Source organism: Aegilops tauschii, chromosome 2 (genome assembly GCF_002575655.3).
Source record: "Aegilops tauschii subsp. strangulata cultivar AL8/78 chromosome 2, Aet v6.0, whole genome shotgun sequence".
Taxonomy (NCBI): domain Eukaryota; kingdom Viridiplantae; phylum Streptophyta; class Magnoliopsida; order Poales; family Poaceae; genus Aegilops; species Aegilops tauschii.
The window spans coordinates 593,595,811-593,614,888 of NC_053036.3; the positions used below are offsets into that span (position 1 = coordinate 593,595,811).

At 43.8% G+C, this 19,078-nt stretch overlaps 4 protein-coding genes across 6 annotated transcripts; 1 reads left to right on the top strand and 3 right to left on the bottom strand.

Moving 5' to 3' along the window:
- Positions 1-1,306: 1,306 nt before the first annotated feature.
- Positions 1,307-3,397, bottom strand: LOC109750059 (uncharacterized). 2 transcript variants are annotated; one of them, XM_020309007.4, is made up of 5 exons: positions 3,025-3,397; positions 2,872-2,948; positions 2,684-2,781; positions 1,617-1,800; positions 1,307-1,517 (listed from the first exon to the last, which is right to left on the bottom strand). In XM_020309007.4, the coding sequence occupies exons 1-4, from the start codon at positions 3,203-3,205 to the stop codon at positions 1,641-1,643; spliced, it is 516 nt and encodes a 171-aa protein (XP_020164596.1). In that variant the 5' UTR covers positions 3,206-3,397; the 3' UTR covers positions 1,307-1,517; positions 1,617-1,640. The 2 variants fall into 2 exon arrangements, with proteins under 2 accessions (XP_020164596.1, XP_040255869.1); XM_040399935.3 differs by having other exon boundaries at positions 1,307-1,539; positions 3,025-3,390.
- Positions 3,398-3,946: 549 nt separating this feature from the next.
- On the bottom strand, positions 3,947-8,333 carry LOC109750038 (26S proteasome non-ATPase regulatory subunit 7 homolog A). Its single transcript, XM_020308985.4, has 10 exons — positions 8,010-8,333; positions 7,671-7,763; positions 7,507-7,588; positions 6,485-6,581; positions 6,329-6,404; positions 5,896-5,954; positions 5,698-5,820; positions 4,671-4,728; positions 4,480-4,565; positions 3,947-4,329 (listed from the first exon to the last, which is right to left on the bottom strand). Exons 1-10 carry the CDS (start codon positions 8,194-8,196, stop codon positions 4,258-4,260), a joined length of 933 nt encoding a protein of 310 aa, XP_020164574.1. The 5' UTR covers positions 8,197-8,333; the 3' UTR covers positions 3,947-4,257.
- A 112-nt stretch (positions 8,334-8,445) lies between these two features.
- On the top strand, positions 8,446-10,894 carry LOC109750069 (mediator of RNA polymerase II transcription subunit 7a). Its single transcript, XM_020309023.3, has 6 exons — positions 8,446-8,598; positions 8,739-8,896; positions 8,977-9,046; positions 9,436-9,602; positions 9,683-9,756; positions 10,527-10,894. The coding sequence occupies exons 2-6, from the start codon at positions 8,753-8,755 to the stop codon at positions 10,609-10,611; spliced, it is 540 nt and encodes a 179-aa protein (XP_020164612.1). The 5' UTR covers positions 8,446-8,598; positions 8,739-8,752; the 3' UTR covers positions 10,612-10,894.
- Positions 10,895-11,281: 387 nt separating this feature from the next.
- Positions 11,282-15,847, bottom strand: LOC109750061 (uncharacterized). Of its 2 annotated transcripts, none has more exons than XR_012203411.1 (5): positions 15,764-15,847; positions 15,222-15,263; positions 12,416-15,126; positions 11,954-12,302; positions 11,282-11,724 (listed from the first exon to the last, which is right to left on the bottom strand). XR_012203411.1 is itself a non-coding variant. In XM_073509105.1 (5 exons), the coding sequence occupies exons 3-4, from the start codon at positions 15,093-15,095 to the stop codon at positions 11,979-11,981; spliced, it is 3,009 nt and encodes a 1,002-aa protein (XP_073365206.1). In that variant the 5' UTR covers positions 15,096-15,126; positions 15,222-15,263; positions 15,764-15,847; the 3' UTR covers positions 11,282-11,732; positions 11,954-11,978. The 2 variants fall into 2 exon arrangements, 1 of the variants encoding a protein (XP_073365206.1); XM_073509105.1 differs by having other exon boundaries at positions 11,282-11,732; positions 12,411-15,126.
- Between the last annotated feature and the right edge of the window lie 3,231 nt (positions 15,848-19,078).

Below are 19,078 nucleotides of genomic sequence, written 5' to 3' on the forward strand. Positions count from 1 at the left end.
GAACGAAAAGCAAACGGAATTCGCTGAAATGGCATTTGGATTTCAGATAGCTACAAACAGAAGTGCCTAACAGAAACGAGGACATGGTTTTGTCATTTATTAACTAGCTGCAAAAAAGGAGCGCGGAGAAATATCTGTAGGAACTAGCTGGGACAAATCGTACAAATTTGTTGAAACAAGAGTTTCAGATTTCTAACAAGTCATAGAAGATGTTTAAACACGAGTCATGGAAATCCGTATGGTATTCATAGGACGGGGATGCTTGTTTTTTTCCTTCTGATTTTTCTAACAGGAATAGGTGCAGGGGTGTTAGCTACTAGTATCTGAATCTAAGTCCCTCTAGTAGATCATCAAAAGCAACACTCCATGGTACGGATGGCCCTCTCTTGATAACGAATAGGAAGGTACATCCAATTTTGGGTGGATGTGGGCTGTCGGCACAAGTTACAAAAGGGTGTTGACTGTTGAGCTCTAAAAAACAGACATCATCGTGCATGACGCGCAAAATAATCACGAGGAAAAACAATGAAGGCCGCCATCCCACTTAATCACAGTAGCACAAATCAGGGCGGGGGGGACCGTAAAACGCAGCAGGAACTGGAGGGCACATCAGCTTGCAAGCTAGCTGAAAAAGTCGTCGGGTCATTGCTGCTCCTATTTTGGTCGATTCGAAAGCTAGCACACCGTAGTGTATCATCAGCTTGCACACCTCTACCAGCACCCCCACTCCCCCCTCCCCCGCTCATAGATGGCCCTAGAAATTTCCCTGCGTCTTCCTGTCTACTCCCTCTGGCGCTCAAGCATACAGACAGTCCTATGGTATTGACTTTATAATCGAACAAATATTTCGCATCAATTTGTCCATTTGTTTTCCAGTCTTGGGGTCTTGATTTCAGTTTGAGATGTCATGAAACACATGCAACTTGTGCAATTAATTTGAGATGTGACTCGTGTGCCTTATGCCTAACTAAATTAATCAGAAAATCTGCCTTAAGTGAGACTAGAAATCCCTGTAAAATCAACTCGACGTGCATAACAAATGTTTCGGTGCAGCAGAATTTCCAGTAAAGTTCCAGAATAGCTAGCTGGGCAGCGAAAACAGAAAGCTGTGAATGCCTCAAACAATATGGGGGAAAAGCCCGCACAAGAATACATAAAGATATTACCTCCGTCCCAAAAAGCTTGTCTTAGATTTATCTAGATACGGGTGTATCTAACACTACGTGTCTAGATAGATACATCCGTATCTAGGCAAATCCAAGACAAGCTTTTTGGGGCGGAGGGAGTACATGGACTCAATTCAAGATCACGGCCAACTTCACATCAGCTTACATGTCAGTGCACAGCCAACAAACAGCTGCTATGTTGAGCTATCAGCAGATGCAGCGTGCTGCCTCAAAATTCCTAGACTCCAAAATTCGATTACTACATATACAGGCACCCCAATGGCACACTGAGCAGATTGCTACATCCATCCAGAAGCCACAATGAACACTCTGCCCATGCATCTGAAGCTTCTGCAAAATACAGTTTTGAAACCTGGGTCATCCAACTGAAAATATGAGCTCTGAAGTAAGTTAGATATCAATTTTGATACTGCTGCTTCCAAACCTTACCTAATATGCCATCAGCAACATCAACTATGAACCCTCAGGTTCTGAATCATCTGGTAACGTTTGAGATTCTCTACTGCATTTCGATTCCTGCATCTCCACCTCAACAGCAATCACATCTTTTGACTTCCCATTATCTGTCTCCATCCTTCTTACCTTTTCTTTTTGTATGGCACGCAACTCGTACCTGTAAGAACACAACATGTTTTAAATGTTGAAGTTGTCGATAACCAATGGCAGGACAGAATTAGTAGCAGTTTGAGCTTAAGTCTCTATGATGACCACACACATCAATACATCTAGGTTCTCAAGTCTCAAAAGCTGCTAAAAGAGTAGCTGATAGTAGATTCTGCACAAAATTGCAGAAGAACATCCATATAAAATTTGGTCTCATCATTGTACATGATAACCAATAATGTTAGCTTGAATTATGTAAGCTCAACCTTTAACAGATACATCTCCCAGACTAACCAAGGATTTGGGTTCTTATTTCAGCCAGATTATCTAACCAAGGTAGCTGCAGTGGTTCAGTTTAATCTTGAACCAGTTAACAGTTTCAATGTAGTCTTTCAGTAAGTCGAAGCTAGTTTAGTACAGCAATGAGCAATCACCTCCATGGCTACCACATTCCATAATACTAGTTGCTTTACTGAGATACCGGTGTGATGCCAGAAAAAATATGAAATTAAGAGCACCAGTACTGTAGCTAATATCTGGTGGAAGCATTACACCTCAAAGGATACTTCAGCAAACAGAGACCGCACTTTACATTTGAATCCGCGGGAATTTCAACACATATACAGGTGCTCACATTTGACATAGTTTATTATCTCCAGATGACGATCCCTTTTGCTGGATTTTATGTACAGGGACAGCACAATTGTACTAGACTTAACTGAAACAATCATGCTTAGATATGGAATTACTTCGATGGGGTGTTAAGGAACAGCATGGACTAGAATTCCTAACTGAAGATCCAAAAATTCGACACCAGCATGAAGCTAATCGAGCACTTGTACTGGAACAATGCACTTTGCGCATAGGCGAAAGCTGATGATGCGAGAGCTTACGGCAAGATGTAGGTCCTGGCGAGCAGGAAGTAGATTGTCCAGAACTGCTTGTCCTTCATGTGGCGTGGGCACAGATCATAGCGGACCTTAGCGAGTTCCTGCAGGTATCACAAGCAAATTACAGTTCGAGACCTGAGAGCCATCTCTCTCTTGGGCGAAGCGGAGGACGAGATCCGCGGGAGACCTACCTTGGCTCTGGCGAGCACGAGGACGGCGTGCCGCTGCTGCCAGTCCGAGAGCTCTCCCGCCGCCTCCGCGGAGGCCCCTGCGAGACAAACATGGCGCATCACCGTCAGTAACCGAGACTGGGCGAGCAGGGGGGCGGAATCGGGAGGGGGTGCCTTGGTGGAGCTGGAGGGCGGAGGACTTGAAGGCGTCGGGGGAGAGCGTCCGGAGGAAGTCGAGGAGCTGCGGCGTCACGCCGAGCGCCTCCGCGTCCTCCTCCTTCCCCTCCGCGGCGGCGGAGGGTTTGCTTGGGCCGGCTCGGCGGCGGAACGGCCACGTGAAAGAGGAGAAGGCCATCGGCGGGCAGGTGGGCCGGCGATGGCGATCTGATGGACACGAGCGAGATTCTTGGACGAGCTCCCGGGGCTGATCGCTCGACGCGCGTGCACGGAATCGGAATCGGAATCGATCACGGGGGTTGGGGGGTTGGGCACGGCGAGAGAGAAACACAGGGGCACGGCGGAGGTTGAGTAGTTGAGTCCAGTACAGTACTACTATGCGCGTTCCCCGTCTTTAAACTTCATCCGGTTGAAGCTTTTTTATCCGTATATTCTTACTTCAGCAGCAAATTCAAATTCGGTTTCGACAGCAGATAACAAATTCAAGCCTGGAACTAAATCTGGAGATGGCAAGGCTTCAAAAAGTTTAATGGAAAGGCTAAAATATGAACTAAGACGGATTGCCATGCTCGCCAACTTTCATCCTCGGCCAACACAACTTACCATGAAAAACATTCGTTTTCGTTTCGCCATGCCTAAAAATTTGACCTTCACTGGATATCCAGGTCCAGTCCAAAGTTAAATATGAACTAGTACCTCGCAGCCATCTCTAAGGTGTTTCCCTTATTTCAAGTTGAAGTTTGGTTGCCTTTTCTGTGCCAAAGCAACCAAATTTTGGGGCAGTCGATATAACTGTACATGTACTATCTTCCGTCCGGTGTTCGATCGCCTTACCAGTACCAAGCTATGTCAAAACTTTACTGACGAAATCGATTCTAGTCCAAAGAGTGTAACTCTGAGCCTGACGGCTCTACCAAAGTACCAAGACAACATTGTAAACTGGCAGTAATGTTTCTAATGAAGCATACATTTACTAAGATAATCCGCATCATAAACCATGACACGGCAGATGAAACAGTATAAGATCTAGATTATAAACCTCAAAAAGACCTAGAGCTCACAGAATGTAAGGTTTTGTCGTTGACCTCGTCGTACATGAAGTAAACATCAAAGTGTAAATTGAAGGTCAAGACACTTGGTACAAATGAGACAATGCTAACATGTCACAGTTTCTTTTGCCCCATGCTGGGTCATAGATCGCTATCCCCATGTTGAGGCAAACAAGGACATTCAGCTCCCGGCTGCAGTAGGTACGGCGGCTGGCTTCAAATCCTCGGCCTTCTCGTGTTCCTTGTTTAGCATCTGGAAGGAATAACATAAAGATTACACACTAGAAGTAAAATTTGCAGAAAGCAGAAGGGTATAACTTCATAAGATCAACATGAAGACACCAATATCGCCAAAGACGGAAGGATTGGCAACAGCTTAAACTAGCCGACAAAAACAACTTACCTTGTTGTTGATCAAATTGTGGAGAGCAATGACACTCCGGATAAGAGAAGACAGGTATATGACCAGCATCATATCATTTGTTTTCACTGCATGAAAAGATAGATAATAAAGTTGCTGCAATAAGCAAACCCAGAAAATGGAAGAGGAATACAAGCCGGTTCTGGTAAACTGATGGCGACATGCATGATTACCTGCAAAGGCTTTAATGAGCTCATTTACGTTGAGATTGGGGAGCAGATTAAACACGTCCTACAAAAAAACCAGAACAAATATATTACAACACTCCATGAATGAAAATGTCGAACTGCTTCAGTAACAGAATTTGGGATGAATTTTGAACTATTCTCAACTCTGAGTACTCGCTAAAAATATCAAGCATTATCTCATGTGTTAAGGCATGCATATATCATCAATTATCATGTTTTTCTTATCCTACTGTGGACCTAATAAGTGGTGAAGCTACAATATGATCAGACAAATTACTGTTCTGAGGACAGAAAAACAGACGTACATAAAGCATGATTTAACCACCAAAATATAGTATATCCCCCAACCAAAGTGATGTACTGAAGGCTCTAAAGCACCCTTTGTACACGCACCAAGGCCTTTCCCATTGCATGGGTGCTTCGTTTGTTGCTAAGCTTCCTTCATTTAATTAGATGTGGACGAGTTTTCTTCTTTTTTATGGAAAATTGGGTTTTCATCTAGGCATGCGCGTCTAGCATCGTTTCTTCCTGGGGTAACCAAAATCCTCTCTCTTCTTAATTATCTTGCCACATCAAAAAATTTCCCTACTTGGCAGCCATAGCAGTAGCACCTGTACAAGGTTAAGCACTGAGTAGGGCCTAAGAGTAGGTATCTTTCAATCACTCACTGGTTGCACAACTTTCATGTAATTCCTAAGGAAAAACATCCATCACTAAAAAGGATCACAATTTTCTTCCGGAGAGTACTCGAGCATCACAATTTTCTTCCAGAGACTACTAAAGCATCACAATTTTCTTCCGGAGACTACAGCAATTAACTAGTTCATCCCAGACAACCTTTAAGAATATAGGTGTACATTTAAAATATATAAGGTTCATGGGGGCAACAGAACCTTCCTGGTGAGGATCAAGTATAATAGGGATTACTGAGACACAAGCAGAAGAAAAGATCGAATGTAACTGGCCAAAAGAAGTGGCTAACATAACATATAACAAATAGTGAGAGCCAAACCTGCAAGTGGTACAGAATCTCATGGTTCAGTGGGAGCTTCCCTTCAATTACAAGATCTAGATAACCCCGGATCTCCGTAAGCCTCGCATCGAGTCCTTTCAGGGCTGCAAGCTTGCTGCTGACCTACATTCGCAAATGAAAATTAGGGGCACAAGCTGCAAACTGTATCCACCCACCTTAATTCTTATGAAACATTACCTCTGTTGCAAGTGTGCTTATTGTTGTGTCTTTCACATCCCTCAGAAGGTGCTCAACTCCTGAAGAGAGCATAAAGCATACATCAGCTAAAATTATGAAGTGAACCCAAAACCTCTCAAACAAAATTATATTTCTTGCATTGTTCCAAAAATCAGCCAGTTAATCGGCATCTCGGTCAGTTGATCGCTACTCAGTGGGTCACCGAATAGCCGATTAACCGATTTATCAGCCGATTAACTGGAACATTCGCCTATTTATTCCCTACTCAGCACCTGACCGATATGGTACCAGCTACAGATATCCTGAACATTGATTTCTTGCAGAAAAAGTGACCTAGCTATCAGAAAGCGTGACTGAACTATTGAATCTATAACTTGAAAGTGCCAAACATGATGCCCTTTCCTCATGCAATTTCAAACAGACTAGTTCTTACCAATTTCCTCGACTTCATGGGCTGCAATTTCTGATGGCACGTGGACAAACACCTTCTGACTTTTCTGAGTAGCATTCTGTAAAGGAAAACCATATCACATTAGTGAAGCCGAATAAGCAAACATCAAATCTCTAACATCTTAGACCATACACCCACCTCTTTAACCTCTTCTACAGCATAATATGCTTTGGTGGGTATTCCCAACTCCTTGGGTTGAACATCAATAATCACCAGGACAGGATTAGGAACATAGCTGCACAATGTAAGAAAAAAAAATTAAATTAACTGCATAAGAGTAAGCGCCTAACAAGGGAATACAAGACAGGCATCCTGGGACCCAACCCATAGGAAGAACATTAGTTTAGAAGGGTGGCAAAAAAATGATACTTCCATCACCAAACCCAGTCCCCACCATCAACACACCCCAAAAAACGATACATAAAGGGTAGTGAACGCAAAGCATGTATGTACGGTAATTTTAACACTGTTCTTTTATATTCCGAAATCATATAAAGGTGCAACCAGCTCACTGAAGTCATGAGTCGGTTTTTCAAGCAAACAAGTTGATTAAACATTAGGTTGTTTACTGATGGAGGGAGAGGAATTACAGTAGCAGACCAATCCAACGTAAATATCATCAGGCTGACTGTTCTCTGCAATACCTAAGATTGCCAATTCTTTCATAACTAACACCATATATCAGGACATCTAGAGAGCACACTCTACATAAGGCCATCAGAACTTTCCCATTGCTCTGGACAGTAGTACAACTGAAGGCAAAATAAAAATTAGCTATGCATTTTGGGAGCTTCGCGACTAATTTGTACTCCCTCTGTAAAGAAATATAAAAGTGTTTAGATCACTAAAGTAGTGATCTAAACGCTCTTATATTTCTTTACAGAGGAGTACAACAAAGTTTTGTGCACAGGCGATATTTCTCCAGGCACATGTGGAACTAGAAGCACAAAATCAAACAGCAACTGAACCCAAACTAGATTAGGACTGAATGGTAAATACTTCATAGAGACAGCCAGCCTCCTTGAAGAGTTCACGCTTGCATTCCAACATTGGTACGTATGTATAAGTTGTATGTAAGTAATTGTACCAAATAATTGCGTACAAACTGAGAAGAGCTTCTAAATTACTGCAGGATAAATGGTTGTAGAGCAGAATCATACTTGGTAAACAATGCATGAACATCCAAGTCGTTCTCCTTTAGTTTTGGACCAGTGCTGTACCAGCCAACGACATGCTCCTTGGCTGCATCCGAAACAGCTCATCAGTATTCAAGACAACTACACATGCAAGTCCAAGCATATCTAAAAATTCTAAAACAGCATACCGTTGATCCTCTTGAACATGGAGAACATAGACTCGTGGTAATTATGGTCGAGGAACCAGATCCTCGGGTCCTTGTCATCCTCCTCAAACGGCACTGCAAGATCACACGCCGCCGCAATTCACAAATTCAGTAAGCCGCCACCGTAAAACAGCTCTACAGATCTAATCACGCAAGGGTTTCGCGCCAGCGGATCTAAACAGAGCTACGGCCAGGGCGGGTTCCGCGAACCCTAGGCCCCGCCAGAGGCGCAGATCCCCCGGAAACAGGCGGGGCGGACCCGGACGGCGCAAACCCTAGCAGGGCAGAGACGGACGGGCGGGGGTTCGGTCGTTCGCTTACCGGCGTAGGAGTTGGTGACGTCGACGACGCCGCGGGAGGAGGTGCCGAGGAGCACGCCGACGACGCGCTTCCTGGTGTCGCGGGCGACGCGGTTGTAGTGGTCGACGATGCTGAGCAGCACCAGCGGGTGGACCACCACCTTCTCCAGCGTCCGCCCCGACAGCTGCGCCGCCTTCACCACGTCCATCTCCCCTCTCCTCGGCGCGAAACCCTAGCGCGGCGGCGGATCTGCGGCGTACGGCTGCGGTCGGGTGTCTGCTGCTCCTCTGCTGCGACGGCCGCGTTCGTTTGTGCTTTGCTTCCCCTCTTTTTCCTCCTTTCTTGCGGAGGCGGAAGGCGAGGGGCTCTTTTTAAATTAGTAGGTTCTGTCGAGGGGGTGATGGTGAAAAGACCCCATCCGCGTCTCGTGCGCCGCCCGATCGCTCGTGGACGGTTCAGATCGAACCCTGTGGATCCTGGCCCATCACCAGTTCACCACCGTCCCGTGTCGACCGCATCGGCCTCGTCTCGTCTCCCGTCCCCGCCCGCTCGCCGCCGTTCGCCGACCGGCCTCGCCGGCGGCCTTCCGTCCCCGTGGTCGTTCCTCGAGGTACGAATCTGTATTACTCGCACTTCTCCTGCGTACTACTCGTCTTGTTGTCGTTCCTAGCCCTGCCATCTCACCCGATTTCTGCGATCCAAATGTAACCCTAGTTCCTCTCGGTTCCCCTCTCGATTTCTTGGGCGCAGAGGAATAAGGCGAGATGGCAATGGCGACGTCGTCGGCGTACCCTCCGCCTCCTCCGTTCTACCGGCTGTACAAGGACTTCGAGCAGGACCCGTCGTCTGCGCCGGAGCCTCCACCGCCGATCGAGGGGTCGTACCAGCTCTTTGGCGCTACCTACACAGTATGTTGCTCATCACATTCGTCTCTGTTGTGTGCCATTGCTTGTGTCGAACTGACTGTGTTTGCCACTCTGATCTCTAGACGGATGTGGTGCTGCCAAGTCTGGAGGATCAAGGTGTTCGCCAGCTTTATCCCAAGGGCCCAGATATCGGTGCGTCTCATTCCTGTCAGCACTTGTGCAGTGATGTGTAATGTACTTCAAATGGTTACTCTGTGATATGTCAAATGATTAAGGCTACTGTCGTAAATTATGACGAACCAAAGTGGCTGTTCTTGGTTCAAAATACCAGCCAATAATTCAGTTAACTGGCTGATTAATTCCTGGTCAGTTGGTCACTTAGTAGCCGATTAACTGATTTATCGGCCAATTAACTGCCTGATTCGCCTATGAATCCCCTATTGCTAGCCGATCGAGCAGATACCAGTTAATGATTTACTGAACATTGGACTTCTTATATACTTCAAGCGCAGCAAAGTACTGTTTATCTTATTTGATTTGATGTAGTGGGCTGGATATTTGCTAAACTGATTGTCCTTCAGACTTCAAGAAGGAGCTAAGGACACTCAACAGAGAGCTTCAACTCCATATCTTGGAGCTAGCGGATATTTTAGTGGAGAGACCGTCTCAGTATGCCCGCAGGGTTGAAGACATTTCACTCATTTTCAAGAACTTGCACCATCTTCTTAATTCCCTACGACCACACCAGGTATGAGCCACAGTTTTTATTTCATGTGGTGAATATATTTCTGCAATTCGCTACCATAACTCTCTTTTTTTTTCCTTTAGGCAAGAGCGACACTGATTCACCTCCTTGAGAGCCAAATACAGCGTCGTAAGCAAGCGATTGAGGATATAAAACAGTGAGTAACTAAACTTTCTTCAGCTTGACTTGGCTGTTTAAATCAGCAATTCAGCATACTGTTGATCTTCCATTCGACATGATTTATAGACAAGGATAGACAACTAGCTATGCGTCAGTACCTCTTACAGGATACAGGTGTATTATCATTAGCTTTATTAGATTGCCTGGTCCCTGGAAATCATGTACTGTACACTGAAGCAACCATCATATATCTGTACGTTTGTAATAATGTCAAGGGGAACTGTATTGTGTCAATAATCATGCTGTTCTATAATCATCATTATGTTATCCTATCATCCTTATACAAGTATGAATTATTAATCAGGAAGGACTTCTATAATATTAGTTTTTTCTGTTTTGTTCATACCACTAACTGCATGTCAGATGTAGAGAAAGCTCGGGTTAGTTATCTGCTGCAACTTGGGAGACCAAAAGTTGCTCCCAGCCAGAACTTGCTGCTGCAGTTCAAACGATTGAATATAGCTCAAAAGTTGGTAACGGTGATGTTGTTGATGTCGAATCAAGTATTTTTTTATTGATTTGTAAAGTGCACATGCTGTATGCACAAGTGGTTTGCCACTGTTGTACTGTAGAGTATTTGTGAGCAGGCACTGTATGGTATGGTACATGTGTGTTTGTTTGGATCTTCCAACATGTAATGTTCTTTTAATGAGTGATGATAATTATAGCATTAATTCACCTGATACTATTGTAACTAGGCTATTTTAACAGCCTTATTAAGTATTTTCTTCTTTCTATTAATTTCAGGAGGAGAGAGGAGGCACAAAGGCTGCTTGGGGAATCACTGGTTATTATTGAGGGAAGCCAGCAGCAGGTTATGACTCCAATGTGAAGGCCTCTGATATCCTGGGTTTCAGGTTATGACTCCAGTGTGAAGGCCTCTGATATCCTGGGTTTCCTGGTGCCAAGTTGGCTGGATTAAGATGAAGTATTGGCGTGAGGTGAATGCATTCTGCTGTTTGCTCGTAGAAATAGCCTAGTGACAATTATGAGAAATTTCTAGCTTTCAAAGATGGATTATGCATCTGCGTGTGCTGTGAAGCTTTTAAGCACTGAACCTGGTCAGCTCGATGTTGGATACTTCCATTGTAATGTTTAGAATCTTTTTTTCTTCACTTGCATGTTTTCAACCGGAACGCAGCTGTAGCATGCTCCAGGCATCCAAACTGGCAGCATGTTTACGAGTCGCTGGATCACAATGATAGGTGTCGAGGACTTAGGATAGAGTTTGCTATCTATCCTTTTTTTTTTTCCCTCAAAAAAAAAAGGATAGAGAGGATAGAGTTTGCTATGCCATCCCCAGCCCTGTCGAAAAAGGCAACTTTTGCCGCTCCCCTTCCCCCTCACCCAAGGGTGTGTGCTTTCCGTTTGCCATCCGCGCTGCCCCTCTTCCCCATCCGTTTAACCCTAAACCCTTGCATCAACCTGCCCCTCTTCCCCATCCCTTTAACCCCCCTTGCATCAACATAGGGTTCCAGACAGGAAACTTGGATAGTTCACTGTTTTCCAACCAAATTCCGTGTATATAGCGAGGAGATCTTTCTAAAAACTTCAACTTACATGTACAGACGCACGATCAATTTAATCTATACATAGATTCAGAAAATATATATAGGATGTAGGCTCTAGCTGTAAGAAATAGTTGCCACTTGTACACCAAAAGAGTCCAGACCACCACATCATATTGCACTGACGCCAACAAAAGCAGCTACTTAATTCCTTAAAATACATGCAACAAGAAATTATCCCAAACCCAAACAACATGAATGACGATCCATGGGTGGGAGGGGTGGGGGTGCTCTGCTTTGAGCAACATCAGAAACAGAGTGCCATTGCACAACAGTACTCCAGCAAAAACAACTTGTAGGAGGAGGAGAACACCCTGACCACGCCACAACTCGTTGTTCGCAGCAGGCACCTCCTGTGGTCGGGTTTTGGAGGTAATCTGCAGGACTACGAGCATCAAGTTAGTTAGTTTTTTTTTTTTTTTGCGGGGAAGCATCAAGTTAGTTATATTTTAAAACAATGTATCAGGTTAGTTCGCCTACTGAACGGTTACGACAGTGACAAGAGTAGTGGTCTTATTTACAAAGAAAAGGCACATCCATTTAGTGATAAACCTTCTGTAAATTATGCGCAACACCTAAGGCACCAAAGACTAAGTACGTGTTTACCTTATCTCCCTCCAAGATATGCCTCCTAAACTCCGTGAAGGCTTGCAGCCACTTCATGCATGTTGGGGCGCTCACTCGGGGACAACTTGGTGCAGCAAAATCCAACGTTTAGCACCGAGACTAAACAGTCCAAATCTTTTTCCTTGGTGGCTACTGGACGATCTTGTAGCAAGTCAGAGTCAACAATCTGTGATATCCCAGCAGGAAAATTCATCTCCACAAAGTTTGTGATGCTCAGTCCATCCTTGAACATATCTTCTGTCGGTCTCTTCCTCAAAAATGTTTCCAACAGAATAATCCCATAGCTATAAATGTCCCCGGCAACTGAAACTTCACCACCAGTTGCCCACTCCGACAATAGTTTAGTCAAAATATTAACATAAGCATCACAAATAAGGAGTCATTTTCAAGTTATGCTGTACCATATATGGCACAACATGAAAAACGAACAACAGACATCACCTGGAGCGACATATCCGATCGTTCCTTTTATTACAGTCGAAGAAGCAGAGTTTGAGTCACCGAAATATGACTGTGTCGGACCAGCTTTGAACCTCGCAAGGCCAAAATCTCCAACGTGAGCTGTCATATTATCATCCAAAAGAATGTTGCTAGGCTTCAAATCACAATGAACAATAGCACCTTGGTTGTCATGGTGGAGGTACTCCAGTGCATCTGCTACATCCACCACAATGCTCAACCTTTGAGCTAGTGTAATGCGCTCTGAATTTGAAGTGTTTTCATCTCCCAAAGCTGAGTACAGTAGTGCGTGCAAGTCACCCTTTGGCATGAATTCATATACTAGGGCTTTGAAATCATTCCCTTTAGAATCGATACTCGAGCAAGCAGTTAGGATAGGATCCAGATTCCGGTGCCGCACATTTCTCAAAGCATTGCATTCCGCAATGAAGCTCTTTTGTGCTCCTCTTGTCTCTAGGGTGAAAACTTTAACAGCAACAATAGTTCCATCTTGCAACAGTCTACCTTTGTACACAGAACTGTATCCTCCTCTGCCAATCAAGTTGGATGTGGAGAAGCCATCAGTTGCTCTATCAAGATCGTGGCAAGAAACTCTGGGAAACTTTCGACCAAAAGAAGGGAGAGACATGTAAATCTTCTTCCGTTTTCTCCTCCAGAATAGCAAGACAGATATGACCACAGCAAGTGACACCATGCTGACTAATGGGATCACTACTTTGAGCACTGTTGATGTCACGTGCTTAGTTGAATTCGAAGGTATGACAGGGCAGGCCGGTAGGTGTAACTTCGCTGCACCACCGCAAAGCCCCTTGTTCCCATCTACCCATGAAGCAGTCACATTCTTGAATATGCCTATTTCTGGGACTTCGCCTTCGAGACGGTTGAATGACAAATCTAGTTGTTCAAGATACATCAGGCTGCCAATAGATTTCGGTATGGATCCTGATAAGCGGTTGTGAGACACATTGAGTACTTGCAAGTTTCTGATGCTGCCTAGTGACGCTGGAATGCTTCCACTAAGAAAATTCTGATCCAACTCAATGTATTCCATACTGTCACAGTTGCCCAGTGTGTCAGGGATGCCACTGGACAGGTTATTAGATGAAAGATACAAGTACTGTAGTTGCTTGGCACGGCCTACTTCAGTAGGAAGTGGTCCACCTAGGCTATTTGAAGATAGCGCAATTTCTCTAATTGTAGGAATGCTGAATATCTCCTTTGGAATGCTACCATCAAGAATGTTATTGGAAAGTTCCAATGACTCAAGGGTTTTGAGGTTTCCCAAACTCGGGGGTATATGCCCATACAACTGGTTAGAATCCAAAAAGAGTTCCCCCATTAGAGATAAATTAGAGAGGGAAGATGGAGTATATCCTGTAAAAGCGTTGTTCCTTAATACGATAACCCGCAAGCTCTCTAGAGTTCCTAGCCATTCTGGAATGACACCGGTAAACTGGTTTTCATCCAATGCCAAAAACTCCAGGCTGTGAAGGTTAGCTATACCGGCAGGGAAACCCCCTGATAGTCTGTTCCTTCCGAAGAAGAACATTTCAAGTTTGGCAGAAAGGTTGGCAAATGTATCTGATAACCGTCCTTCAAGACGATTCCCACGCAGCGACAATTTCTGTAGCTCAGTGCAATTGCTTAGACTATTCATAAACTCCCAGTCTTGCTTGTCATGTGCTTGTAACTGATTGTATTCAAGATTCAACCAGGAGAGCTCTTTAAGTTTGCCAATAGAACTAGGCACCACCCCAGTGAAATTATTACTCAACAAATCAACCAAGGACAGCTTAGAAGCATTCACCAGCGAATTTGGGATAGGCCCGTCAAACAAGTTGTTAAATAAACCAAACTTTTGAAGATTGGGTGATGAACTACCAAGGTTGGATGGCAGTTGGCCACTTAGATAGTTGGAGGCAAGGCTTAGTACAGCAAGAGAAGACACATTGAGGATGGCTGGTTGGAACCTTCCTGATAGCTTATTTCCCCAGGCGAAAAAGAACTGCAGCATGGGCATATTTCCGATTTCACTTGGGATCTCGCCACTGATCCGATTTGACGAGATATCAAGTCGAGTTAGTGTTGTGACGTTAAAAAGTGAAACGGGAATTTTGCCGGTAAGATTGTTATATGAAATCAGCAGGCTTTGAAGGTGAGGAGGAAAATTGGCATGTGTAGGGATTTTTCCAACTAGGTGATTGCGATCCAGCCATAGCATCTGCAGACTAGAACAATTTGCGAAGTCTGGTATCTCACCCTCGAGTGTGTTATTACTCAAGTAGAGATTCTGGAGGTGCTGCAGGTGACCAAGGGACGCAGGGATTTGTCCAATGAACAGATTGCGTGGTAGCGATAGATTTCTTAGAAATGTAAGATTTCCGAGTGAAAGAGAGATGCGCCCTTGTAAGCCTCGACCGCTGAGGTCGAGGGAAGTGACGCGATGTCGATTCTTAGGCCTACACGAGACACCTTCCCAGTTACAGAAATCCGAGCTGTCATTCCAGGACATGAGAGCTTGCTGGGGATCAAGACTGATTGCCTCCTTGAATTCAAGCAGTGATAACCGATCTGTCGCATTTCCATGTGAGGAGCAGACGACGACATGGGTACTGCAAGCCACAAGTGCCAAGAGAAACTGTCCAACTGCAATAACCATCATGGCTGGATTTCTTTCTTTGTCCAATTTAGAGCTTCATTATATGCATAAATAATACAAGCGGCAAAAAATTAGATAGGCAACAAGTGTTGGCAAATACTATATGGAAATTGTTGGTGAGTGAAGTACCTGAAAGACTACCCTGCCCTATCAGGAACCAACTCTTCCTCTCTGTTCCATCAGCAAGATTAAGCACAAGTCAAAACTAGAGTCACTGAATGTTGAATATTACTATAACTGTGCGCTTTACTAATCGAATTGCCATTCAGATACTGTGTGTGTGTAGGACACAGAAACTTTCCTAGCAAGAGTTGACCTCTTATTTATACTACTTTTGTGGTAAGCTTTTATGTACATCTATCAGGAAAACATGTTTGTATCAACTAGCAAGCACCGTAATATATAATCATCACCAAAACACAGACCAACGCGTATAAAATTGCGTTTCATGCTGATTAGAAACTCGTGTTTTCTCGATCTGGAAAAGAGGTTATATACAAACTCAAAGATAAGCTAGACATTTGTGCCCTTCAAGTTGTTGTTGGCCATTACCCACCACTTATTGGACATTTGGAAAATGAAGAGAGTGATCTGAAGTTGTACACTATGCAGCAAGACTGCAAAAGCATGTCATCTTAACTGTAGAAACACTGAAACAGTATGTAACTCACCATGCTTTTGCACCACCTCCTTCAGAGAGAGCCTGCATGCGTACTTTTGTTGGATAGCGGCGATAGGCCTATATAAGTTCTTTACTAGCTGCTTAGAGCGATACACGCTTCATTTATAGGCGAACCAAGTATCTACCACTGACAAGCTATAATGTCAACGTGTTTTTTTTATATTATCTAAAAGAATGTATTCTTCTTTCTACAGTCCAGTCCCTATCCATGGAACCAGTCAAAGACGGCTTCCCATGGATTCTTTCTACAGTCCAGTCCCTATCCATGAAACCAGTCAAAGACGGCTTCCCATGGTGATCAGTAGCATTATTGACACAATTTCAACAAAGAAAGTGATTAATAATAATATATTATATTATAAAAGGGTCCGTCTAAGGCACATCTAAGTGACTCAATCAAGTATAAGAAGGAAAAACAAAAGACAAAAGGAAAATACCCACACGAATCTCCGTGTAAAATCAATGACGTGGGACTTAGATGTGCAATACTTACGGCACATCTAGATGTGCTTTAACAAAACTGATACTTTTGAGGTATGTGTCACAAAAGTTACATCATTAAATTTGTATTAAAATATACTATACTTAATCACCGACACTTATTTTGAGACGGAGGGAGTAGTTTTCAATAATAATACAATTTTCATAACATGTGCTTAATATTATTATTGATCAAATTGATGGTCAATGTTTAACCATGAAACTTTAATGCCAAAGTTTTTTTGATAGGGTCAAAGTGTTTCTTCTTCATTCTATAAAAGGTTATTTTTCTTTCTTCGGGTTAATGCATATCAATACAATCAGTCGAAGACAACTTTCCTACCCGTAGCTATTGACTCCCTCTCTATAATGGAACTTGGAAAACGATGGCCTTTTTCGTGAAAATCAAACTTGAATAGACTTGACTTTGGTGGCCCATATATAATAATTTCCACATCAAGTGGAGCCACGATGCTCTCCTACGGAAAGAAAAATCTTCGTGTGTTTCCATCCGGTCACGTATTTTGAGACTTCATCTTAACCATTACTTATTAGTTTGATAAAAATAATAGGGTATGAGTAAAAGAATTATATCTTCACGCCACTACAAAACATGATACCAGTGGCATACGCAAAACAAGTACCAGTGACGGGTAGGCGCATGCCACTTGTTTCCTGCCATTACCATCGATAATACAACTATCAGTGGCCTGCGGGCATGATAGGCCGCCACTTGTGAAAGACCGTAGCGGTGGTGAGCACGTCTTCCCACCCATTGGTAAGGCCGCCCATGTCAAATTATGACGATGTCATGACAACGTTCTTTTACTGTCCTGCCGATATTTTGAGTGAATAGCATAAAACTACCACAATTCGCGTTACGGTTCTAAAAAACTACCAGAAATTTGTTTGTGACTAATACCTACCACTTTCGGTGTCGGCTGTTTCAAAAAAACCCAAATGGGTGAGTGGTTAACACCTGATCAGGTTTATGACAGCTGGGGCCTACCCGTAAGATGACCGTTTGTTAGATCGTTAACTTACATGTAGGGCCTACATGTCAGCGTCTCTTCCACATATTAAAAAAAATGCAATCCCTCAATTAGCAATCGGGTCCCTAAAAAATAAAATAAAAAGCAATCGGGTCCCTGAAAAATAAAATAAAAAGCAATCGGGTCCCCGCCGGCGAGCTCGTCGCCAGAGCCGATGTGGGCGTCGGCCAGCCTTCAGCAGCGCGTCCCCGATGCTCTGCTGCACGCAGTGGAGCTCGAGGTCGTCCATGCTGCCCTGTTGCACGCGGTAAAGCTCAAGGGCTCCCTGCTGCCGGCTGCAGGAGAAGCAGCCATGGCGAGCTCCACCGGAGATTGGGCCGGGCGGCGCACGCGCCATAGGAGGTGAGCTACGGGGAGGAGGGAGGAGGCGTGGGTGGTGGAGCTGCTCGCCGGTTGCCTTCGCGCCCGTGGCGGTGGCCAGCCGTAGCCCGTCGTTGTGGCCGGCCGTGAGCGGTGGCTGACTGTGAGCCTTCCCGCACGTCGGCCGACATCCCACGCGCGTCTTCCGGCGGCCGAGGAGAGAGGTAGGCTGGGGAGGGTCGTCGGCGGGTCGGGAGGTGAGAGGGTCGTCGCCTGGTCGGGAGCAGAGGAGAGAAGAGAGAGATCGATGGAGTTGAGCGGAGAAGAAAGACAAAGAGGAAGATGAAGCTTACATGTGGGCCCCACATGTAAGTTAACGGTCAACCTAAACAATCAAACAACGGTTTGTTTAGGAGTGGGCCTGACTTGTCATAAACCAGATCAATTTTGAATCACATGGTGATTTGGGTTTTTTGAGACAACCGACGTCAATTTTGGTAGGTATTAGTCACAAACAAATTTCTGGTAGTTTTTTGGAACCGTAACGCGAATTGTGATAGTTTTATGCTATTCACTCCGATATTTTGCATATGACGACACATTGCATTGCATGACGTAGATAAATTGATGTATAAATATGCAACCATGCATCCATATATCGGGATTGCAATACTACAAAGAACGATACAAGCTTCATTTATAGGCGAACCAATTATCTACCACCGACAAGCTATAATGTGAATGTGTTTTTTCTTTATTATCTAAAAAATGTATTCTTCTTTCTACAGTCCAATCCCTATCCATGGAACCAGTCAAACGCAGCTTCCCATTGTCATTAGTAGCAGTATTGACACAATTTCAACAAAGAAAGTGATTAATAATAATATATTATATTATAATACGGTCCGCCTAAGACACATCTAAGTGACTCAATCAAGTATAAGAAGGAAAAAAATAAAAAAGGAAAATACCCACACAGTCTCCGTGTAAGATCAATGACATAGGACTTAGATGTGCAATACTTCCGACACATCTATATATGCTTTAGCAAAACTCCTACTTTTGAGGTATGTGTCACAAAAGTTATATCATTCAATTCGTATTAAAATATACTATACTAAATCAGCTACACTTATTTCGGAACGGAGGGAGTAGTTTTCAATAATAGTATAATTTTCATAACATGTGATAATATTATTATTGATCAAATTGATGATCAATGTTTAACCATGAAACTTTAATGTCAAAGTTTTTTTGATAGGGTCAAAGTGTTTCTTCTTTATCTATAAAAGGTTATTTTTCTTTCTTCAGTTTAATGCATATCAATACAATCAGTCAAAGACAACTTTCCTACCAGTAGTTTGCTGCTATTGACTCCCTCTCCATAATGGAACTTGGAAAACAACGGCCTTTTCCGTGATAATCAAACTTGAATAGACATGACTTTAGTGGCCCATATATAATAATTTCCA